Source organism: Aspergillus brasiliensis, assembly GCF_001889945.1.
Source record: "Aspergillus brasiliensis CBS 101740 unplaced genomic scaffold ASPBRscaffold_1, whole genome shotgun sequence".
Lineage (NCBI taxonomy): Eukaryota > Fungi > Ascomycota > Eurotiomycetes > Eurotiales > Aspergillaceae > Aspergillus > Aspergillus brasiliensis.
This window is the reverse complement of record NW_027137442.1, coordinates 703755-727129: the sequence shown is the minus strand read 5'-3', so window position 1 is coordinate 727129 and position 23375 is coordinate 703755. Positions and strand designations below refer to the sequence as shown.

At 49.9% G+C, this 23375-nt stretch overlaps 9 protein-coding genes across 9 annotated transcripts; 2 read left to right on the top strand and 7 right to left on the bottom strand.

The window, feature by feature from the left end:
- Positions 1-1299: 1299 nt before the first annotated feature.
- Positions 1300-3555, bottom strand: ASPBRDRAFT_70546 (uncharacterized protein). Its single transcript, XM_067629083.1, has 10 exons — positions 3103-3555; positions 3035-3048; positions 2909-2981; positions 2526-2857; positions 2335-2478; positions 2071-2285; positions 1828-2025; positions 1752-1779; positions 1588-1703; positions 1300-1540 (listed from the first exon to the last, which is right to left on the bottom strand). Exons 1-10 carry the CDS (start codon positions 3297-3299, stop codon positions 1457-1459), a joined length of 1401 nt encoding a protein of 466 aa, XP_067484261.1. The 5' UTR covers positions 3300-3555; the 3' UTR covers positions 1300-1456.
- A 3583-nt stretch (positions 3556-7138) lies between these two features.
- ASPBRDRAFT_36202 (uncharacterized protein) lies at positions 7139-8495 on the top strand. Its single transcript, XM_067623458.1, has one exon. It carries the CDS (start codon positions 7329-7331, stop codon positions 8082-8084), a length of 756 nt encoding a protein of 251 aa, XP_067484260.1. The 5' UTR covers positions 7139-7328; the 3' UTR covers positions 8085-8495.
- A 206-nt stretch (positions 8496-8701) lies between these two features.
- Positions 8702-10747, bottom strand: ASPBRDRAFT_24722 (sugar porter family MFS transporter; the record flags this gene model as incomplete). Its single annotated transcript, XM_067622077.1, has 5 exons — positions 8702-9037; positions 9091-9697; positions 9754-10197; positions 10246-10309; positions 10363-10747. 5 exons carry the CDS (start codon positions 10745-10747, stop codon positions 8702-8704), a joined length of 1836 nt encoding a protein of 611 aa, XP_067484259.1.
- A 453-nt stretch (positions 10748-11200) lies between these two features.
- ASPBRDRAFT_24721 (uncharacterized protein) lies at positions 11201-11805 on the bottom strand (the record flags this gene model as incomplete). The annotated part of the gene is made up of 2 exons (XM_067622076.1): positions 11201-11626; positions 11707-11805. The coding sequence occupies 2 exons, from the start codon at positions 11803-11805 to the stop codon at positions 11201-11203; spliced, it is 525 nt and encodes a 174-aa protein (XP_067484258.1).
- Positions 11806-13333: 1528 nt separating this feature from the next.
- ASPBRDRAFT_223065 (uncharacterized protein) lies at positions 13334-13903 on the bottom strand. Its single transcript, XM_067621983.1, has 2 exons — positions 13817-13903; positions 13334-13756 (listed from the first exon to the last, which is right to left on the bottom strand). The coding sequence occupies exons 1-2, from the start codon at positions 13817-13819 to the stop codon at positions 13436-13438; spliced, it is 324 nt and encodes a 107-aa protein (XP_067484257.1). The 5' UTR covers positions 13820-13903; the 3' UTR covers positions 13334-13435.
- A 539-nt stretch (positions 13904-14442) lies between these two features.
- On the bottom strand, positions 14443-16246 carry ASPBRDRAFT_654127 (uncharacterized protein; the record flags this gene model as incomplete). The annotated part of the gene is made up of 3 exons (XM_067628529.1): positions 14443-15278; positions 15708-15752; positions 16109-16246. 3 exons carry the CDS (start codon positions 16244-16246, stop codon positions 14628-14630), a joined length of 834 nt encoding a protein of 277 aa, XP_067484256.1. The 3' UTR covers positions 14443-14627.
- A 2903-nt stretch (positions 16247-19149) lies between these two features.
- ASPBRDRAFT_223028 (uncharacterized protein) lies at positions 19150-20587 on the top strand. Its single transcript, XM_067621982.1, has one exon. It carries the CDS (start codon positions 19277-19279, stop codon positions 20492-20494), a length of 1218 nt encoding a protein of 405 aa, XP_067484255.1. The 5' UTR covers positions 19150-19276; the 3' UTR covers positions 20495-20587.
- ASPBRDRAFT_36194 (NPP1 family protein) lies at positions 20588-21903 on the bottom strand. Its single transcript, XM_067623456.1, has 2 exons — positions 21417-21903; positions 20588-21354 (listed from the first exon to the last, which is right to left on the bottom strand). The coding sequence occupies exons 1-2, from the start codon at positions 21647-21649 to the stop codon at positions 20844-20846; spliced, it is 744 nt and encodes a 247-aa protein (XP_067484254.1). The 5' UTR covers positions 21650-21903; the 3' UTR covers positions 20588-20843.
- Positions 21904-22211: 308 nt separating this feature from the next.
- ASPBRDRAFT_112915 (5'/3'-nucleotidase SurE) lies at positions 22212-23206 on the bottom strand (the record flags this gene model as incomplete). Its single annotated transcript, XM_067616703.1, has 2 exons — positions 22212-22936; positions 23029-23206. 2 exons carry the CDS (start codon positions 23204-23206, stop codon positions 22212-22214), a joined length of 903 nt encoding a protein of 300 aa, XP_067484253.1.
- Positions 23207-23375: the final 169 nt, after the last annotated feature.

The following is a 23375-nucleotide window of genomic DNA, read 5'->3' as shown; positions in this document are numbered from 1 at the left end:
GTCGCTTCTCTCCAATACCACTTCTACACCAACCATGGAAAAACACTTAGAACTCTGACCTCGTAGCGAAGATAATTAAACCAATTACTCTACCACCGGACTTCTCACAAAATAGTCCCTAAATCAGTCAGCACCACCCCCAATCCTCTCGGCACTTGCCAAGCCCACCACCACCAGTCACAACAAATCCCGCAACTGGCTGAAATTGGCGGATTTCCATTCCAAACTTTGACCATCAAGCAATCTACTCTAGTAAGTTTCTACCACCACCATCGGGGGCCAAGTACTAGCACGACAAGCCAAGAAGCCTTGTCGATCTTACCTTTTCTTTCTTTTTCACGCCCAGCGACGCCGTTGCCGCTGTGTGGAAAACGTCAACATAGCCGAACCAACTTGCATACTTACATGCGTGCATGGTACTAACTAGGGGATAAGTAATCTTCCTTTCCACGTGTGCCATGCGATACAAGACATACCAGGAACATGTCCATTGTGGACTCTGATACGTGTGTTGCTCTAGCTTATCGCAGGTCGCAGCTGTTTGCCAATGCTCATGCTCATGCTCATTGCTCGCACGGACAAGGATACTGTGCAGAGCAGACAGCTGAAACTTAGCCGACGACTGTGTTCATGGTATGGTTTAGCGCCATGACTCATTTATTCATGACGTTGTCGCGTCGAGTAGTTTATTGCGCTTTGGTAGTTCTGTTGGTGGTGTGCTAGCTTTGTAGTCTGCTGGTATAGACGGTGGCGTCTTAAGCAGGGGCCTGACCAAACCAACACCATCATCATCATCATCATCATCGTGGCTTTGTGGGAGAAGGAGTGGGGTGAGGTGATGCGGCAACAGACAGTCAGGGCACGTGCCACGATCACTTGCTTCTGAATGCGGGGACTCCGCATATTCTCAAACAACAAAGTGACAGAAGCCCGTCTCATCGGACAGTTAATTAATATATAGAATATAGCATCATATCATTCTACCGGTAGTAATATCTTCATTAATTCATCTGATCCAAAGTTGAACCTGGTTTACTATCTTCTCACTTCTCATTTTATTCTTTCTTCCTGCGCACTGACATCTGCTAGAAAATTTTCAGCCGAGCAGTCACAAGCGATGCCGTGAGTGTGTCTGAGTGTCTGACCGCCAAGATGGCGCCGCCGCGGTGATCTTGGCGGACCCTTGGCGGGGCCTTGGCGTCGGCGCTTAGGGAATTTTTCGGGTGAGATGGGCGGCAAGTTAAGGATCGGGTATTTGCGGGGATTATTACTGAACTTGGAGTGGTAAGGAAGAGGATGGTATGATGGAGACAAATTAACGCCATGTAGGAGGCAGTGTAGGCAGCTGTATTATACATTTCATTCCATGGGTTCTCTGTACACAATGCAACTAGTAGTCTATTATGGAACATGGGGCGCTATATGCAATATTCTGAGATCTGGTCTATATCACCGCTCACGCATTACTGGCACAGGAGAAACTGCTGCTGTTGGCGTCGTCGTGGAGGGACCGGCCGGAGACGTAGAGTCCGAGACCGCACTGTGGTATGGTTAGAACTGGATTGGCCATAGTGGGAAGATACTTACAATGCAGGCTGCAATGCCGATGATGATGAGGTTGCAGATGGTCAGGGCAATCTTCCGGGGAGACGAGAACAGTCGATCCTTGTTCAGGTGCAGCCAGAACATGCCGCTGAAGCCGACTGTTTACTGTTAGTATGAATAGGACGAACAGACGAGAATGTGCTTACATGTAGACCAACTAGCGAAGAGAGAGGCCTAGAACATGGTTAGTAGAATACTTCAACCAAGGAATGGACAGCATACAATCAAACTCAGCAAATCATTAAACACAGGAATGGCCTCGGCAATAATCCAGGCAATGATCCATAATCCCAGGGCCATGCCCACCCAAGATCCAGTTGCCACGAGGTCGCGGCTGTGCATCCGATCGCCATGGCGGAAGATACGGACATAGACATATTTACAGGCGACATGGCCGTTCACAACTCCGCCGATGATGATCTGTCACACGTCAGTAGAGCACAGGCATATGAGCAACGGACGTACAGTAGGAAGGGCGATTCCGTAGGCCACCTTGGCCACGAGTTCACTGGCGGAGCCTAGTGCAGGGGACGTGACATTGGGCCCCGCATAGATGTAGATCACCACAGAAGTGACCAGGTAGAGAATGGTGTCGAGACCCTGGAGAAGACACAAGGCCTTGGGGTACTCTCGGTGGTCCTTCAATTCGGACATGAAGCCGAAAAACGCCACGTGACCCGCTATGGCACATTAGTAGGAGTAGCTAATGCAGAGAAGAAAGTGACCCACAGAAGGAGAAGACAATGTTGCAGACCGCAAGGAATGCTTCATACAAGCTGGTATCCACCGTTGCTTGGAGGCTTCCCTTATAAGGACGTTCAATACCAACCGCAATCATAACGATCATCACGGCGGAGAACACACTGATGAAGGCTGTTCAGGTTAGTATGGTAAAGTACTTGAGACCTCTGACGACTTACAAGCAACAGAAAGATAGGACACGTTGGCAGATGTCCTAGGCAGGGACAAGAGATAGCAAATCACCAGGCCAACAACGCCAAAAACAATGGAGCAAGTTCCATGTTCCGTGATCGTGTTCATGGCGACCGAGAAGGTCAACAGATGGCTCGCCATGATGAAGATGACGAGCAGCAGCTGGCCGATACCGAAGATCTCGCGACCAATAGGCCCAAAGAGGATCTCACCGGCATCAGCCAGGTTCTGGACATGTGGATAGCGCCATCTAAACTGACCGATGACGTAACCGGTATAAGTGGCCAGAAGACCAAGGCCAACGATGAGAACAATAGCGCTACACCTGGTTAGAGAGATCACTTGAAGCAACTGCTGAGTAGATACATACGGAGCAAGACCCAGAGTTGCAACAACCGCAGGCAGCGACAGGATACCGAGGGACACGGTTTCCGCAACCATAACTGGTAAGTCAGTAAGACAAGCTGTCTCTGGTGCTAGCATCAGAGTCACTTACGAAAACCACATTGCCTGGTGATTTTTGGTCAATATCGGATATTGGATATAGGGGGTTTAGAGACATACCACCAGCTCAGGACCTTGTACTTGACCTCGGCATACTCTTCATCACCAAAGGTGTCGTTATAGACCGGGCTACCCTTCTTCTCGTCCTGCTTCTCCTCTGCATCATGCAGATAGGGGTCCTCTCGGCCATCCTGAAAGAATTGACCCGTCTGAACATTCAGATGGGAATCAACCTTGTCGCCAGTGGGATGGGCCATGATTGCGCGGTGACGGGGACGGTGAAAATCCCAGCTCGCCTTTCCGCGGGAAATGAGAGATGGACGAGGAGTGGGGACGGTAAAAAGAACTGGCGACGAGGAGAGTTTCTGAGGTATGTACAACGTCAACAGCCCTACCGCTCCTACATTGACACAAACAGGCAACCTAGCGCAGGAACTGAATAACAATGACCGGCTGAAGATGTCAAAGAGGAACGGCAATGACAAATGAACGAGTCCGGCGAGAAGACCGTCTTCTGAGTCACCCGCCGGCCCGAAGTCTTCGCATCACGACAAATTTGTGTGTTCAACGTTACACCCGTTCCAGATCCCATTACCTAATTCGCGAGACTTTTCGGTGGGCCTCTCCGCTCCGTTTGCCTCTCCCCGACCAATGGTTATGGATGCCAAGCCGGCGATGCGTGCGGATGGTCCTGGCACTAGACTGCATTGAGAAGGACCTGCCGGGATGGTGTGGGGGCGACATCAGGTGATTGGGGTTGCAGAATATTCTGAAACCAGAAATCTTCTAGAAGCAGAGCTGGAAGCATCAGTTATTAAGATATTATACATCATCTACCATGATACTTGGGGTCATCCGATAACGGACAGCATGTCAGTATCATGTGGTGAAGTGGTGGGTGGCATTCCATCATATGGAGATACCATTTGTGGCAACAAATGCAAGGGATACGCAGTTCCCGATTAGTAGTATTATATATATTTCTATTCCGCCGTTGCCAATTTTGACATCTTGCCTCTTAATGCGCTTAATACTACGTCGCCATCGTCATATCATAGACCGGTTGATTTTCATCGCAGAGATGGTCGTATGGGACCAACTAAAATTAGATAATTTCAAACGCCTGATCCATATTATCCCCGGCAATTTAACACAGCTGAAGGGAACCCGTGGCAAAAGTACCCGGGACATAAACAAGAAGACAATGAAGGGTCCAGCTTATATGAACGTCATTCAGACGGCTCAACTATCCTGGTATAGTCATCTATCCGAAAGCACGACGAAAACCGTCACATATATATTGAAGAGAGGGGTCATCTCTTGAAGGCCGATTCTCTTACAATGGCATGGGTCACTGACTCGGAAGGAGTGAATTTCAGCTATCCAGATATACTTTTGAACAATATCCTCTTTCTTTGGCTCCCCAGATCGTTTTGATTATCATTTACAAAGACCAATTACACGGACTATAAATTCTTCATGGCTCCTCTCAGTATTGAGTAAGTTTGTGGGTTTCAGAAGAATTACTAATGAGCTTCATGACACTATAGGAGATAAGAGCGCCTCAAACACAGTATCTTTCTGGTTTGTTTATCTTCTATATGCACCTTGCTTTTGTAATTTTTTCTGCTCCTCGGATACCCCCTGCCTTATATTGATAATTTCTTTATTTATATGCTCGAATCTACTCTTTCATATGTGTCACGAATCACGAATACCATTGAGGATCTCCAGGAAACAGGCCACAGAAGGCAGAACGGTAAGATCCTCGTAATGAAACAGTCGATATGAGGCTATATGAGAGGCTGTTGGTTGGAACACGGCTTTTTCAGCAGTTACGCGGAAACAATCTTGAACAGGAAGATATGAATAGCCAGAACATCCTGCTCTACTCTCCAGTGATCCAATTTTATAGTTAGTATTATGATGGACAGCCGAGTCTGAGACAAAATTTCTTAATTTTTACTTGGGAGCGCGAGGCCCAGTCATGTCACAAGGTCACCTTCGGGAGGGTCCAGTGCCTAATGCCGAGCTCATAGTTGCTTTTTGTACCCATCCTTGCTGGGTATCACCCCTGCGGCATAATGGAAACGAGGAAATGACCCCGCCCGGAATTATAGGGTCGTACCGGGCGTCTGCCAATCCCTGTGTGCATTTGGTAAGAGACCGTACCGGAGATTCGCACCGCGAATGCTAAAGTCGTTCGGACGACAGGGTGTGGACAACAGTCTTTAGTATGCAGGTAGAGTGGACACAAGAGGGGAGGTGCGGGATATGTACTTACCGGGTGTGAATGAATGATAGAGGTGGACATCTATCGCAGACCCAGGGCTGGGATTAAGTGAAGAAGGGAAATCTATAGCGATAACTACGTATTCACTGAATTGCCAATTTAGGGTCGCCTAGCAATTGTGATCAGAACGACGATTATCGACAATATGCGCTCGGATAGGTGGCCCTGTGGATCTGCAAAGCGCTAAATGCCCTACTAGCTCGGGGCTTGTGATCAAGTACGTCACCTTTTTCAGAACAGAAACCCTGGTCTCTAATGCTTGAATCAAAGCATCAAACGCTATGACGTCGAGTCACGATTGCTTCAAGAAGGAAATCACGAGCCCTGAATCACTACGAGCTTTTATGAAGACCCGCGAAAAAAAGACCACTAGAATAGCCGTGATATGTTTCCTTCTTTTAGCTTAAGTACTACGAGTACTAGGTATAGTTTCTATTAATCTGACTCGATTATAGCTTGCATCATAATAACACACCCCCGATATAAAATTGGGATGATTGAATATAGCTGAATTCAAAAACTGCCCAAATTCACGATTCTAGACTCTGAAAACACGAGGCAATTGTAGGAGTCCCAGATTTGTCACTAACACCCTGATGGGGCTTCATTCTAGTTGGCAAATGTGGGGTTGCAGCGGTGCTACGAACTTCTGATACCGTTTATATTGGGATGAATAAAGATTCTTTCCTATACTATCATGATATTCGAGTGGCAGGATTTGTAAATGTTGAACTCTCTCTAGTTCTTGACTCTGCGATATTCAACTGCGACCAAAGTCAGGGCAGGATATGGCAAGAAAGTCGACGTTGCGTTTATAGACCTGATCTCTTGCGAAGCACGAACCCAAGAACATTGAACCTAGATTGTTTGCACGCGAACTCAAGGAACCTCCGAGTTTACCCTACTAGCTCAACTTAGGTCAATGTAACATTCAGCCTGGAGAGATGTATTTACTAGTAGTTGCGGTTTGCATGCAGGATCCAACTTGTAGACGGTGAAACCCATGCAATCAAAAGGGTCTATGTCGTCGGGTAGTTCCGCTTGGAGTGCCTTCCCTGTCACCTTAGCAGGACCCCAGCAGCATGCATCACAGACATTAGTGGGCTAATCGGACCTTTTTCCTGCTCCATGTGATATTCCGGATCCTCTGTCGCATGCACAGACCTCTAAACCGAGGCTGCCACTGTGCTTATATTAGTCGAGTAAGTCCCTGCGTGATGTGATCTACTTCCCTGTCCGCCCGCCGGAGAGTCCAATCAGAGACATTCACCCGGCCCATATCCAAAAGTGAGAAACCCGACGTCCCTGGTACTCGACGAATCGGGATTCTCTTCATTCCATGAGAACAACACACTACGGCAGCTATCAGGTCCCGGTCTAAATCCTGGCAACACTAGTTCCTACTCCGAGTATCTAAGCAATGCCACGGTTTTTCTAAGTGGGGATACTGTGAAGTATCCTGCGACCTACTGTCACTCCAGATAGAAGATAGAAGTGACGGGTGTGTAGAAGAGCTATTAGTGTTGCAATTATTGTATCGGAAGTAGATTCTCTTCATACCGAGGAGGCCATTATATACTAGATCGATCGGTTCTCTTCTACGAAACAGGCCGAATAGTACTATACAGTCATTAGACCAAACGGATACCCGGGGACCCCTGATCGATGCGCCAAAGTAACCCTACTGAACCAAGTGGCTAACGAAAGCCCCGCCCGCGATTCATTAGGGCGCTCCTTTCGGATATATCGGAATCGGGGTTTGATACTTCATTTATCCATTTATCCCCTCTTTTCGTATGCCCACTCCGGACGACTGAGTTGTCTGTTATATCTATCCTCTGTCCTCCAAATCATAACGCCCCAAAATGCAGAGTGAGCTCGAACAAGCCCTTGCACTACTGATCAAAGCAATCGCCTGTTATATCTTTGTCCTTACATTCAGAGAACTCCTACGTGTCCTTGAACCATTCCTCGATCTACGCGGTCTACAACAATGGCAGCAGCGCAACAGAGAAACATTTGGGCGACCCTCACAACAGTCCTCGTCTTCATGATGCACGCGACCCCGACCTCTGGTGCCGGCTTCACATGGTACGTTTCCGCCAGTTCCGCAATAGCAGGTATTGCTTGGATGGTCTGCGGGTACTTTCTCCCTGCCAGTGCTGGCTCTGGATGCATTGCAGCCGCCCTACTCGTCGGTATCAATGCAGTTGTCCAGGCTCATGGTGGTAGTGGCCAGACAGGCGCAGTGATCCCTACAAAGCGAGACGATGGCTTGGTTGCCTTCAACCATATCACTCATGAGGGTGTCGTTCACAACTTCATTAATGCTACCGCGTTAACTCACGACTGGCACTTCGTCCACGCCGTCAACCAACCAGTCAACCTGACGGTCAGAAGGTTGCCTGACGGTCGCATCCATGCCCGTACGCAGGGGTTCTCCAAGATGTCCTGCATCGGTGACTGCCCCTCTGAGGACCTTACTTCGAAAAATCTAGAGTCTCGGGCTACAACTTCGCATGTGGAGGAAATCGACTTTTCGTGGACTGAACCGAGCGGATATGGAACAAAGACGCAGACTGGTTTGGCGGGCGCAGCCTCTGGAGCAGCCCAGTTTGTGGCTAGTCAGCCAAGTGGAACATACAGCTTCTGCTCAGATGCGTATAGCGTGGATGGGCTGGATGCTGTTGTCGGGTTCAATTTCTATGGGGATAATTATGCAACCGACTTTCCCCCGCCTTGCGATTAGGTGCTACTCTTCCTAATCGTGACTTGCACACAACATTGTCATGTAGCGTACCAGTGTCTTTCTGTGTGTCACCCTTAGAGGCACACTTAGGACCTAAGTCCTTACATACACCAAGTGTCAAATATAGGTAACGTGACCGTGCATCACACGAGTGACACTCCCGACACTGTTCTTTAGTGACCATGTCCAAGACAATTCATCTCAATGCATTATGTCTGTTGGAGATCTAGAAAGGATGCCTGTTTCTGTAGCCTGTCCAGCGACTTGGTCGTGATTATTGCTTGTGTACACACTGCATGACCTGCCTTGTAGTGACTACTATTCGACAATAACCAGTCGGTCGCTTAGAGTTCTGGAAAGCTGACAGTCGAACATCGTAACACTGGAGAATATAACATAGCATGTATCAATAGAGCATAATCGAAGGACGAATATATTAAAGTAGAAGCTAGAAAGCGAATATGCGATACTCCATTGTCAATGTATGCCTGGTCAGGCAAGGAGGTGCCAAATTAGGCTTAGCGTATATTCCCATCCTCCCATAGATCTCTCACTTCCTCAACCTCACCTCACTCCATTTTCAACCTCACTTCATTCAACCTTCACTTCACTCTCCCCTACTCATAATCATACAGCTGCTTTTGGGGCGGAACGTCTCCTCGCAAGATATACTTCTTCACATACCATGGCAACATTCCTGCATAGTGGTTGATGTGCTTCCTTGTTGGGATCGAGAAAACCTGATCCAGTTCCTCAAGTGATAACGCTTTGGTCTCAGGCAGACAGAAGTAGCAGAATATCCATCCGAAGATGTTCCACGCTGCGTACCAACCGAATGCTCCTTGTGGACTGAAGGCATCCCGCAATGGAAGCCACGTCAATGAGACAATGAAGTTGAAGCCCCAGGTCGTTGCAGTTGCAAAGGACATGCCTACATCACGGATATACAGTGGCTGTGTGGTGGTTAGCGCGACCCCTTCTCCAAAACCGGTATACATTGACTTACAAATGCCTCAGCAGAGTACGTGAAAGGTACTGGTCCCTCACCTGGGGAGTACACCACCATGAAGAGATAGATACCTGTCGTCACGCAAGCCGTCCTCGATGTCTGGTCCGGGATATAGAATGAAAACCCGGTGAAGAGCAGAAACAGGCTCATCAATGGGAATGTGGTGAGAAGGAGGTTCCGCCTTCCGAAAGTGTCGATCGTATATACCGCCGGCAGAGCGAATATCCAATTCGTTATACCACATCCCAATGAGGTTACCAACGCCATTCGCCTATCAAAACCCGCATCCGACAGCATTGAACTGCTGTAGTACATTATGGCGTTGACGCCGCAGAATTGCTGCATAAACATGACGAAAAATGAGGATTGTGCTGCTCGTCGATTGCGAGGAATGGTGAACATCTCCCGCCAGAGCTGTTTGCCTTCCCGGAGCTTTTCCTCCACTTGCAGTGCCGCGTGGATGTAGTAGAGGTCGCGGGCAGCCTGGAACGGTGAAGGGCGGAGCTTACAGAGTGCTTTGTACGCGTCCTGATAGCGATTCCTCATCATATACCATCTGGGTGACTCCGGACAGAAGTACACCTGCATGCACACGAAGAAGGGACTAATCACCATTAGCACAATTGAGTTATGTGCATTAGGTAGATGTGCAAGGCTTACGGAATGGCAGTTGAACCTAGCATCAATCTCCAGTTGAAACCGGGAATTGTGGGATGTGTCACATCCATGAAGGCAACCGACGCAATATATCCAAGCATGATCCCGAAAGCGGTCCACATTTGCCACATCATAACCAACGCACCACGAATGATGGCTGGAGAGCATTCCGCACCATATACCGGGGTTGTTGTCGACTTGGCACCTACGGCAAACCCGAGGAGAAATCGGCCCAGCAGCAGGTTCCACCAAGTGTGTGCCGCAGCCATCCAAAAGGACGAGGCAAAGGATATGAAGCATGAGATGAAAATACAACCACGGCGACCGAACCAACGGTTCAGAGGGGCTGTAGTCCAACATCCTATAAGCGCTGAGCATAGATATGGCGCTCCGTTCAGGAGCCCTTGCTGCCATCTATTGGTGAGGTTGAATTCGGCGAAATAGAACCTGGCCGTACTCAGCTAATAGAACAGACGCTTGGGGCGCGTTACTTACTCCTGTGCTCCATTCACCGCTGTCTGGTCCATGCCCTGTACAATTGCAGACCCCGCACAGAGAACTGGAACTAGTTAGAACACCCGACTCTGTCAGCCTCGGCTGGGAAAGACATACTGGTCATAAAGTACATCATGAACGGCTGGCTCCATCGATGGGTCTTCTCACGACGAAGCAGTTCTTTGTCACCCTCGGATAATTCATCAAGTGACTCGAAGGCCTTAGGATCTTGTGCTACAAGAGAGCCTCTTTTTAGCTCATCCATGATATGCTCCAAGCCCTTGTCCCTGGCAAATGACTCAACATCTCGGAAGAGTTCATCGCGCGTCAGGCCAGCGAGTGGATTCTTTTGCTTGGTGGATGTAGTGACATTCTTGCTTTCGGCTAAATTGCGAGACCAGTCTCGGGCCACCTCGACGTCTTGCTTTTCCATGGAGGTGAATGATTCGAAGTGCTGGACCTCCGACGTGGGATTCTCTGGATCACTTTTCTTGTCACCCATGCTGGTATCAGGCAGTAAGTTGCACGCAATGCTTGTTACGAGGGGCTTTTTTGCGGATAACCAAGTGGAGCCAGGTGTAGTGTGCCTTTGCGAAAGGTCTCGGGGTTATGATGACCTTTTAAAGCAAGTGCGCATAAAGGCTGAATCCTTTGGTCAATTGGGTCCATTGCATTGGGGATGACTCGTTCCATTCGCGTCAAAGTATAGCTCCAGGCTCATTGATACTAGAGCCAATCTCGAATCAAGGAATAAGTACACAATATCACTAATTCGATTCAAGAGCCTTGGACTTCAATGAACGCAATCGTGATTGTCTTGGACTACATATGCCGAGATCTTGGATGCATGGCACATCCATACAGACAAATCATGAGGTGGTCATCCAATCCATACCAGCCCTATTTGAGTTCATTAGAAACTCACGCCAAGATTGAGGGGCACTGAAAGCGGCTCTCAAGGCTGGGGAGGCCATAGAGTGCAGCTTTGTTGCAGAGGAGGTCGACTTCCAGGCGTGACTCTGGTGGTGAGTACGTCTAGCAGAATGTAACCCTCCGCTCGGTCTTGGCCTCCAAGCTCGTATCGTTGGGGATATATCTGTGGCCCATTTAAACCCCTTCCCCAGATATCCACCGCTGTGCGGCGGAGAAATTGGCAACCTCCGCTGGCTTGAATGAATCTCGGCAGCTTGGCGCCCAGAGAGAGCCGTCTGAGCACCCCGGCCAAGAACGAACCGACGGTCGGTTGAGTCAGGATTCGCTGCAAACGTTGGAATGAGCATATACCCAGACCAGTGAGGTGTCGCAAGGCGAGTGTCATCTGAGAAGCGCACGGAGTCTCCATGCCGTCAGATGAAGTGTTATTCGATATATTGCTCTGAGGCTGTAGACTGATTTATTACAAGCAGGAAATGAAAACGGTAGCCTAGCGATGCACTACAATTTGGGCGTGAGAAAACTTACCGGCTGGTCATCTTTCGTTGGCCTGATTGGCCTGAACATGGCGGTCCTCCGCATTGCTGGTGTCTCTGAAGTCGGGCTCGGCGAAAGACGGTCTTTCATGTCTCGCACGTCGAACGCCCATGGCCCAGATAGATGGTCTGCTAGCTCTACTGCGTGCCACCAAGTGCTACATATAAGAACAATTTAGCCTAATGTTAAAAATATTCTGCCTAGAGTTTGGATTCATCGATCCAGACAATTCGAATCAAATAATAGATACATATAACCCAAGGTTTTAGGATGCTGTTCGTCTGCTATATCACTATCTCAAGTATTATATTTGCCTAATGGCCACTAATCATCGCCCTAGGATACCAACATGTTCCTGAAAGTATTATAAGTACTTCCTCATATCCCATCTAGTCTTTCTTCAGATATTCGTGGAGCGGGTGTTTTTTTCGCTCTGAGCGTCTGATAACTTCTCACAGGTGGGTCTGGCAAGGGGTGTTGATACCTTGTCACCACGGGAACTCGAACAATACGATGATTTGTTGGAGTGAGAGATCAACCTTTAGATGCTTTCCTCGTCGAAGGCTCGACTCGTGCGGTAGGTGGTTCATTCTTTGCCCAGGGTAATATGGGAGCAGATTAAGAGCTAGGTAGTATTCTCTCATCCGGATATGACCAAGGGAATTGCAATCTAGCGACTTCTCAACCCTATCCTGAGAAGTGTCAGGTCCGTATTTGATGCTGTGGTGCGGAAGTAGTATCATTCATAATATCTTATAGCTTCAGTGACCTCGGTGTGGCTAGGTTGCCGGGCTGAGATTGCATGTCCGCAGGTTCAGATTTATCCCGGCAGTGGAAAGCCGACACCTCTAGGAAGCACTGGCGCTCCTCAGCCTCAAACGCGCGGCAGGCATCCTGGAAGGCCCCGGAATGCCTTCTCCTCAGCGGCGTCGAGCCAGTTCTGGGCCCGTTCCAACGGCATCTTGAACAGCTCGTTTAGTTCGGCCTCCACTGCGCACTCCGTCCACGGTTCCTCCCCGAACGAGCAGACTAATGCTTGCACTGCCATAAATATTGTCCCTACTTTAGATGGATCCCTCTCAACGTGCTGTTGAACAACACACCAGTGACCAATTTGACGGCTTTGTTGATGTTGGTCCTCACGTCGTCGCCTTGCCTATTCTCGTTGCTTCCGATGTCGTTCTTCTCGCTTGGTGTCTTCTTGCTCTCTTTCGAATCGTTCAAGTCACTTCAGATAGTCAAAGCGAGAAAGCCAGACGGCGTTGAAGGTGAAGTCGAGCTCCTGGCAGGAGCCAGATGGCTTGACATAGATGCTTTTCTTCGCGAAGCATGTCTACCAGCTTTCGCTGATGTATCAAACGACCGTCAGGGTCCGGGCGTATGGGGTCAAGTATGCGAATGTTTCGATCACGTTCCCATTGGGCACAACCGGGGTCGCCTGTGGGTATTGGTCGTTATGACCTCCGTGCGAGTAAGTGGTTTGAGGAGAAGTGCCGGAGGAAGTCACATTCCCTGAGTAACGGCCATTCCTGCTCTGCATCCCATAACAGTGATATCAATGTGTGGCTCACTGTCACGTAGGCAAAAGCGCCTCATTACTGCCATGGGTTGGGAAGGGGGGGGGGTCACAATACGGACACCGGTTGCAAGAGGTATCTTCTGACACAATTTCCGGCAATGAAAACCGGCACCAGTATTCCCGAGCAAGGTGTTAGCGTCGTCAAACATGTAGTATTTCACCGAATCTAATGACAGGCGACCGGACTCCACAGCCCCAAGGACTTTTCCGGGGGGTACCAATATAAAACCGAAAGCAGAATGCAGGAGTCAAGCCCCGAAGGACGACAACGCTGGATAGAATAAAACCGAATGGGGGCTTTCTTGTTCTTTCTCTGCGTGTGCTGATGTGACAGCGTGACATGGCGGGCGAAACGTCTCTCGTAACTCCCGGTGGTGGTGAGGACCACGAGGCGGCCGCCAGCCATCGCGCGCAGGTATGCTCCATCAGCTGAACAAGACCGAAACGACCCAACCCACGCATCTGATTCCCTAATTAGCATACCGCTCCCCCATTTTTCGACGAGAATACAGGCCAACTTACCATCTACTACTTCTTCTTTCTCTTCTTTCCGTCGTCCTCAGCGTTCGCAATTTCAATGACAGTTTCACGGGTAGCACCAGGATTACCAGGCGCAGAAGCGGACAAACTAGACCAAGCAAAGCCATGTCAGAGCACAATCAAGATAGTAACAAAGACGAACAAGAAGTAAGGAAGACTTACCGGGAGGAGGGCTCTTCAACGTCTTTCAGCATTTCATTGACTCAGCGAACAAGCTCCTCGATGCCCTCATAGAGAGAGCATCGGACACGGGCTCGGGGCCACGCGGCGTTGTTTGACTACCAGACACAACTTTACATCCTTTATCAGATCGCATAAGTCGTACGGGAAGATGCGCCGCAGGTGTTTCTTTTTAGGAGTTAACGGGTAGCTTATATGTCGCCAGTGTTTCGCGGAGACCGGAAAGGGGGGAGGCGGTGACATTGTACGTCACACTTGGTTATAGAAGGGAGGTAGAAGCAGTGGTGAGGTGTGGTAGCTTTTCTAGAAGATTTGGACGTCCTGGAGATCGCGTTCTTTCCACGAGACACTATCATGAAGATGATCATAAGAAGGATAAAGTCTGATGGCTACCACTGCGGATCACTAATTGATCTTCCCACACCTTCGCCAGGGAAGGGAGGTGCTTCGATAGACCCCATGCGAATCACATCAGAGGGCTCCACTTCTTTTTCGAGTTAGTTGTCGCCATATAAAAACCGACGAAATATCTTGATGAGTGCAGCGACATATTAGTGACAGGAGGGCAGAATGGGATTCTTCTTCATAATCAAGGACTCACAGAGTAGACGACTCAGCGTCCCAGACTAAATGAGACAACTCGCCATGGAGAGGCGTATAGCCCCATTCGCAAAGCTGACTGGAATATAGTTAGCCGTGAACCAACACCAAGTGTAGCGACCAGCTGAGAAAGAAGAACGAACATAAAATTGTTCCTAAAGTGCTGTCGGAGGATATCTCTCTGTTCCGGATTCAGCCTCCAGAAAGCACAGTTTTCGTCCTCAACCTGTGTACCTAGTTGTTCGCCGGCAACCACCTCCCAGACGATATAAACCAGGAAACCACCCGGTACAACGCCGGAATCGTCCTGTGTGGTGCTCTTGGAATCGAGCAGGCGCGGCGTGAATTTTGAGCCCTTGTTGGTAAGTGCCCGCAGAGCTATCAACTCATCCGGCTCACAGATCCTGGCTTGTTTGGCGCGAACAGCAGCAGGCTCGGCCTCGGTTCCAGCGGCTGGGATCTGCTTATAGATCCTGATGTGAGACTTGAATTTTCCATCTGTTTGTTCACAGATGAGCCTGATTGTAGCATCAGAGGCGGGAGGCTTATGTGGGTTGCCTTGGCTCTTAGCATATTGGGAGATATGCTCCTCACAGGCGGAGATGACCGTCCACGACTTCTCCAGTTGAAGTACAGCACCAGGACTGATTTCCGACTGCGCAAACTAACGAGACGGCATGGTGCATTTGGCGGGGAACTATAACTCGAGATTAGGAATCGGTTCTCTGATAGTCGAAAACCTCTTGTTCTTGAATAGGACTCGCAGTCGTAAGCAGGACACAGCCTTTGCTAAAGTCCGTGGCTATAATAGAGTAATGACGGCATAACATTGTCACCGCGGACAGTCTCGAAGCACTGTGGGGACTCCTATTCCATCACGTCAATTTAGCGTATAACATATCTGATCAACATGTTGAGCCAACCAATCTAACTGCCGATAATAAAATGACAAATTGACTTTGAATAAACGTAACAGGAAATATGTTGATATAGCTCCAACGGCCTCATTGTTTTGAGTCGACCGAAATGGAGTTTTAGTATAGCCAATTTAGCCAACTATCCATTAGCCACCAGGGCGTAATTCCTTGCCTACTTGTGCAACTGATAGTAATTGCTGTTGGTTCAATCTCTTCATCACCTATCGATACCGTCAACAGTAAAGCCCCCCTTGCTATCGTTGAGCATCGGGGCTAGCGCTGTGCACAAGGTAGTCATAATCCCTGGCAGGCCTTTTCGCAAGGCCGATTTGCTAGGTAGATGTTAAATGTCTCTAGGACCTGATATTCATAGAAACACACTGCCGTAGTCTGCCCGGTTCGTAGCTTTCTCCCAATACATTGAAGAGAAAGAGCTTGCGAAGTTGGTAGAGAGAACAAAGGGACGTTCCTACACAAAGCTGTAGATTGAAACCGGTGCTATTGACCATATATGACATAATAAGGACCATGTACTGCCCTTTGTGAATGCCCGCATGATCTTTGACCGTGCCTTTACGACGATCGAAGTAGTCTTGTACTGAGTGGCACTCATCGCGAAATACTCGCGCAAGTGGAACAAGATGGGCACGAGCAGCGATTGTGGCGTATTAGGCCCGGTTTTCTGAGTAAGTCTCTTCGGGTCTTCGCTTTGCATGATGGTGTTGGTGAGATGGTTCTGACGCTCTGGGTCGTCTCCATCTCGAATTGGCCACTGCCTGTTGGATTTTCTTCATACGCTATGCTGATTTGGATTCAAGCGTATACGCTTAATCCATTGAGCACGTTGGTTCTGGTGGTGCAGGTGTGCGCAAACAGCTGCACGATATTAGTAGTAGTCATCAATTTGGATTGCCTTTGACCATCTGTTTTCAGTTCGCTACACCTTCAATGAAGATGCTCATACTATAGTACCCTCTATGACGGCTTCACAACGTCCGATGTGATCTGAGATTCTCCCATTAGATTGGGTATTATATAATCAACCTGAGTGAGACCACCAGGCTCGATATGGTATTCATTAGACGGACCACCCGAAGGATGAGGCTTACATACCATCAAGCATATAAGAAGAGGGTATATGAAAGTGTCCGTGGTGAGTGGCTTCTATATTTTCAATATGAGGAAGATGAAGGAGAGAAAGAGACTGGAGTCTGAAAGCGCCCGGGACTCAGATTATATAGAAAATCAGGGTCTGGTGAAGTACTTGGCGACGATGAATAGATAAACAGTATCTACGAAGGAAGTGAAGCACCAAGTGAAGACGCGGTGCCTTCGATGAAGCGGCGAGGAGAGAGCTCAGTGATATCGAGAAGGAAGTGAAATAGGAAGCCCTACTTTGGGAAGCTCCGCTTATCTGAAAAAAGCGGCAGGTGAAGGCTATGATGTTTCGTGATTCAATAACCGCATATGATAGTCACAAGCGGTACTGATATTGCCCTTGCCGTATGGATTCACTAATTGTCCCCTGCCAAATTAGTGTAAAATAAACGAAAGACTTGATTGAATTGATGATGCTGGTTACCGTAACAAGTAAGTTGAGGTCCTTCTATAGGTGTAGGTAGGTTCCGGATTACCTGATATTTGTGGGCGGGATAAGTGGGCAATTCCAGTGAATTCGGATCTTCCTATACTACCAGCATCTCAGTATGGCTCAGATATAAGTGCAAATTAACAGGGCATTATTTGAGTGAACTTGGAAGCAATCCTGCTAAGAAATTTGACGAAACACTCCCAAGCCCCACCTGCCACTTGATCTAGGAGCCAGCCAATTCATTCGCCGCAAGTAACCGGCGAGTCTAGAGCCAACATTTTGATGCAGTGAGGACGAGGCACTGGTAGAAAGAGAATGGAAAACAAAAGGGGACGGGGAGGGAGGACTGAACGGCATCAAACCTCTCCAACTCGCAGACATGGAACAACGCAGCGCTGCAGCAATACACACAACTGAACACCGAAAGCGAATATGTACAGGTGTGGAAAGGTGCACCTGTTACAACTGATCTCTCGGTACTAGGCATCTTCCAATGCCATGCGGCATTTAGTCACATCACTAGCAGGGTGGACACATTGCTGTGATAGGACCGGACAAACCCCAGCGCTTACATGCTCCTGTGAGAGCCAAAATAGATATTAGGCACTCTAGGTGGCATTCGACTACCAATAAATGTCCTCGAGTGAGGTCTAATCCCAGTTCGAGACTTGTCAGAGCCCCTGCAATATGCCACAAGTCCTTCCGAACATCCGACTCTAGCAGGCCTAGACAAATCCAGCCTTACCACTGAGTCATATTGGTTGAATGCCGTGCAGTCCGCTTACTCACAGCCGATACCTAGCTAATCCGATGGCGACTGCTATAGGCTATATCGGAAAAGCCGGTCGTACAGGTGATGTATCTTGATTCTTGACACCACGGCGGCCTTTAATAAACAGGTTTGTTTCAGGGCCCACTCGACCCAGTTTGCCACGGAGCTCACTCCCATGGCGAGTCATTCAAGTCACCGTTGTGTCTCACTTAAGGTTAATTGTTTAACGATGTTAAAGTTGCTTGGTATTCGCACGGTCTGTATGCTGTGTAATTGACGTTGACGTTGAGCTGGTATCCGTGGCACAATTCGTAGTGTATACCCACGGAACTATCTCCGTAGAAATTGTGCAGGGACAGTGTACCTGCACGGAGCAGACTCCGACGTGGACCCTGGTCGCCCAAAGTTGCCACAAGGCGAGCAACAGGATTTGCTGACGAAGCGCTTCAGCTATACTATCATTCCAAGCAGGACGATGGTCCACCACCGTTGTCATTGGAGAATACACATTTTCCCCTCAGGTGGTGGTGGTGGAAAATTGGCAGGGACTGCAGGTCTGCAGGAACGGCGGCTATTCAGTCTCAAGGGGCGTGATTGGTGGGGACCACCAGTCAGGGCCGACTTTAATTTATATGAGTCTGGACCAGCATTTCTCCGATGAGCTATCATCAAGTTAGGGATAAGCTAGTGGTCTCGGTGGCTAGTGCCGGATCCGCAGTGGGCGGCGAGGATGGCTGCTACTATTTTTAAATCCCGTTGGCAGCGTTCATGTACTCTTTGAACATGTTCCTGAGCTGGTAATTGGAAAAGCTTCTTCATGACAAACGAACTCTGAGTGAAACCGACAAGAAACATGCTCGCAGACGATGACAGACGGTTGTTGGGACTCTTGGGGAGGCCAGAGTGGAAACTCTCCGACAGCCAAGACCCTAGTCCGGCAATAGCCTCAATATCAGACGGATCGGCGCCACCTGGAACACTTGCCCCTGCCCTACCGCCGTTTGCCCTCACTTTAATTGCTGCAGCGCTTGCTAAGGGCCCCGTTCGAGCCCACCATCTAGGCGATGGTCAGACCAGTCTTGAGTCTCCTGGGTGGATGTCATGGCTCCAGCGGTGGTTTGAGATGTGACACAGGTAAAGCATCTGGGAATATTGACAGGGAGAGATGAAGATTTAAAAGCCTGCACCTCGACCATGTTGCTGTTCTTTTTTCCTTCCTCAAGCAAGTCTTCTCTTCCATCTTCATTCTCTTCGTTGCTTTCCGCTTCATTGACTGAAGCCTTCACTCTCTTTGCGCTGCGCGCTCACTCTTTACAACACTCTCCATTACATTCTCTACAAACTTTCATTTCTTCTTCTCCAAAACTATCAACTCCAGCAATATGCGTCAAGCTCAGTCTGCCTCTCTTCTCGCGGCCCTTCTGTCGGCCACCCAGGTCGCTGCCCACGGCCACGTCACCAACATTGTCGTCGACGGTGTCTACTACGAGGGCTTCGACATCAGCAGCTTCCCCTACGAGTCCGACCCCCCGAAGGTGGCCGCCTGGACGACCCCCAACACCGGCAACGGCTTCATCTCGCCCGATGACTACGCCAACCCCAACATCATCTGCCACGAGAACGCCACCAACGCCCAGGCCCACGTGGTCGTCGGTGCCGGCGAGAAGATCAACATCCAGTGGACCGCCTGGCCGGACTCCCACCACGGTCCCGTCCTGGACTACCTGGCGCGCTGCGACGGCAGCTGCGAGACCGTCGACAAGACCGACCTCGAGTTCTTCAAGATCGACGGCGTCGGTCTCGTCAGCGACACCGAAGTCCCCGGTACCTGGGGGACCGACCAGCTGATCAACAACAACAACAGCTGGCTGGTCGAGATCCCTCCCACCCTCGCGGCCGGTAACTACGTCCTCCGTCACGAGCTCATCGCCCTCCACAGCGCCGAGGAGGAGGACGGCGCCCAGAACTACCCCCAGTGCTTCAACCTCCAGGTCACCGGTACCGGTACCGCCACTCCCACCGGTGTCAAGGGTACCGAGCTCTACACTGCCACTGAGGCCGGTATCCTCGTCAACATCTACTCCTCCCTGGCCACTTACACTGTCCCCGGACCTACCCAGTTCAGCGGCGCCGTCTCCGTCACTCAGTCCACCTCGGCCATCACCTCCACCGGTACCGCCGTGGTTGGTAGCGCCAGCGCCGTCGCCAGTGCTTCTTCCACTGCTGCTGCTGCTGCTACTTCCGCTGCTGCTGTGACCAGCGTGGACGCCAACACCCAAGTGGCTCAGGCCAGCACTCCTGCTGCCTCCAGCTCCAGCGCTTACACCCAGATCCCCGTGCAGGTCCCTTCTTCCTGGACTACCCTGGTGACCTACACCCCCCAGGCCGTGCAGCCCACTACTTCGGTGGACCCTGTGCCTGCTCAGTCGACCATCACTCCTGCTCCCGCGGTTAGCTCTGCTGCCTCGGGTAGCTCCGGTACTCAGTCGGAGTACGGTCAATGCGGTGGTATTAACTGGACGGGTGCGACTCAGTGTGCTAGTGGATCGAGCTGCCACTCGTACAACCCTTACTACTACCAGTGCATTGCTAGTGCTTAAGCAGTTGGTTAGCTTTAGCTTTAGCTTAGCTTTTTTCAGTGATAGCTAGACTATGCTAGTGTATTAAATGTATACTTGACTTGCTTATACATACTCCATTTGTAATTGATGAATAGTAGATGAGCTGCTAGCAGTATTCGTAGTAGCTTCATAAAGGTAAATAGTGATTGACCTACATCTACTGCGGTATATACTACTATCAGAGCACATACTACCAGATTATCCTTCCACACACTACCACTAACACACTCAAACACACCAACTAAGTCTCATATATATACCAACCAAACTATATACACCCCCATCCCACTACCACATTACCATCCATACATACCCCGTAAGGATATACCTAATAAGTAGCCTTAGCAAGATTCTCATCAAAAGTACTATCCTTAAACGGCACAATGGCCTTATCAAAATCCGCCGTCTGCAACGCATCCCTCGCCGCCGTCGTCAAACTCTCCCACGCCACCAACGGCTGGGTCCCGCCCACCACATCCGTCAACCCACAACTATGATCCAGGGGCCAAATACTCTCATATTTAATCAGTGCCTTCGTTCCACTAAGGGTATACCCATCCGTCGAGCAATCCCATCCGCCATGTGCCGAGGGACACACCGCTAGGATGTTATCTGCGGAGATGGTCGTGGAATCCGAGAGGTAGATGATTACCCCCTCCCAGTCGTGCCGGTGGCCGAGGCCGGTGCTGGGTTCGTCTTTGGGCATGTACCAACTATACAACAGGGCTGTTGGGTAGGTAGAGTCTGTGGATGTGGAGGAGATGTTGCTGCGCACGTAGATTTGGCCCGTGTTGGAGCTGCAGTCGCCGTCGCTAGCGCCGGTGGGGGCTAAGCCGGCACTATTCAAATATTATGTTGAGTCAGGGTTGGTTGGCACTGGGTAAGGTATGGGGAATATTACTCGGTATTTCCTTCGGCGTCAACACCCGGGAATGGAACACATCCGTTCACGACCTTCAGGTACGGCTGGTAGGCCAGGTAGAGGTCGCCTGTGGAGTTGTCGGGGACGGTCTGGTTGAAGCCGACGATTTCGTCGCTCGCGATCCAGTCGCGTGTGGAGAGGTGTTTGCCTGCTGGTGATGCTGAGGCTGTGGCCAGGGTGGATGCAGCGAGGAGGAGGGTGCGGAGGGACATTGTGATAGTTCTTTCCTCTCACTATCTTTTGAATTGTGATGGGTTGGGGGTGAGTGACTGTAGGCTGAGGGGGGAGGAGGGAGCGATCCTTTTATGTTCATCTCTACTAGGTAGGTATCTGCAGATCTGCAGGAACGGTACGGAGTAACTGTGGGGCAATAAGGAGAAGAAAGAAGAAGGAGTAAGCATGTGGTTACTGCTTACTATTCGGGGATCATGCCTATCCTGTGAAGGATCAGCTGGATGCGTATCCGGAGAGTAGTGCTGAGACAGGCACGGAGGAAGCTGGTATGCAGAACAAGTGGCAGCATGAGGGAAAGGCTAATAAATTAATAGTGGAAGCAGATATGATATTAGTATGCATCCTGCGGAATATCGTCGGTGTTTTTCAGCCAATAGTTGCATGAGCTTGGACCACGCATCCTGCAGCGTAAAGCGTATATGCGGATATAGGGCTGCACATTACATCCCTACTATATACTATACTACTATACTACTATACCGTGCTATATACTGTGGGTTCACTATTTACATCACTCCACCTGACAACTAATCAATAGAATCAATCTAAACAAGTCAACAACCCACTCAACTTATCCAACACCACCCCTTGCACCGTAGCATTTGCATCCAACTTATCCCCCGCCATCCCCACCGACACACTCGCCCAGCATCCATCCTCGCCCATAACCTTCGTCTCCGTAGGCAACCTGGTACTATTACAAGTCTCCACATCATCCGCCGTAATCAAGGGGATCGCCGTAAAGATCCTCGACAGCACAAAGCTGAAATCATCCGCACTCGTACAACTATCATCACTCACATCCCCGAAATTCACATTCAGCCACACGCCCTCGGGCAGATACGGCGTGCCGGACTCCACTAGCTCATCCACCAGCTTCGTCGCTAGCTCCGCGTACACGGTACTGTACGTGGGAACCGTGCTCACATTCCAGGCCGTCTGGGAGCCAGTACTACCGGAGAAAGCGACGGCAGGAATCCCCTGGTTGGCGGCGTAGGTGGTTGCGCCGACGGTGCCGGAGAAGAAGACGGCGAGACCGAGGTTAGCGCCGACGTTGGGTCCGGCGACGGCGAGGTCGGGCGAGGAGCCGGAGAAGAATTCAGACGAGAGGTTGTTCAGCCCATATTTCATGGAGGTTGCTGGGTAGCTGTTGACGTAGTTGAAGCGTGGTTGGCTGGCATTGTAGCCGACGGCGGGACTGCCGCTGGGACAGGAGTCGAATTCGCAGGCAGAGGTTAGGGGAGTGGGTGTTGCGTCGTCAGAACCTGTATGAATCAATTAGATTAATCTATTCTATCTGTTGATGATATTATGGCAAAGTGTTGGGTATAGGGAGAGTATTGGGTATAGAGCATACCGGTCCCGCTTTCGTTCTCTGCCGGTGCGGAGATCACCACCGAGTGGTCGGCGGCGGTGAGCGCATCGTACAAAGTGCGAATGTTAATCTCGGCCCAGCCATCGTCGTTGGAGGAGATGATGTTGATGGCGTGGGTGGTGAGGGGGAGCAGCGTCAGGGCTGCCAAAGGGAACTGCATGGTGGGAAGGAAGTGCTTGATTGGCGGGTGAAGTCAGGATAGATTGGAGACTAGATGGATAGGGACTCGTGCCGGTCCCCAGCTATATACACCCCAAGTACTCTGCAGACGGCAGACAGACAGACTAGTTAATGTGAATCAAGCTCGGTTGGAAAGAGTTGCCGTGCGG

Excerpts from the sequence above, each read along its gene's own strand:
- ASPBRDRAFT_36202 (XM_067623458.1), top strand. The coding sequence starts at position 7,329 with ATGGCAGCAGCGCAACAGAGAAACATTTGGGCGACCCTCACAACAGTC.
- ASPBRDRAFT_36194 (XM_067623456.1), bottom strand. The coding sequence starts at position 21,649 with ATGTCCCTCCGCACCCTCCTCCTCGCTGCATCCACCCTGGCCACAGCC. Across the intron at positions 21,355-21,416 it reads GACGCCGAAGGAAATACCGA|TGCCGGCTTAGCCCCCACCG; the intron begins GTAATATTCCCC and ends ATATTTGAATAG.
- ASPBRDRAFT_223028 (XM_067621982.1), top strand. The coding sequence starts at position 19,277 with ATGCGTCAAGCTCAGTCTGCCTCTCTTCTCGCGGCCCTTCTGTCGGCC.
- ASPBRDRAFT_70546 (XM_067629083.1), bottom strand. The coding sequence starts at position 3,299 with ATGGCCCATCCCACTGGCGACAAGGTTGATTCCCATCTGAATGTTCAG. Across the intron at positions 2,858-2,908 it reads GCAACTCTGGGTCTTGCTCC|CGCTATTGTTCTCATCGTTG; the intron begins GTATGTATCTAC and ends AACCAGGTGTAG. Across the intron at positions 1,541-1,587 it reads TCGGCATTGCAGCCTGCATT|TGCGGTCTCGGACTCTACGT; the intron begins GTAAGTATCTTC and ends ACCATACCACAG.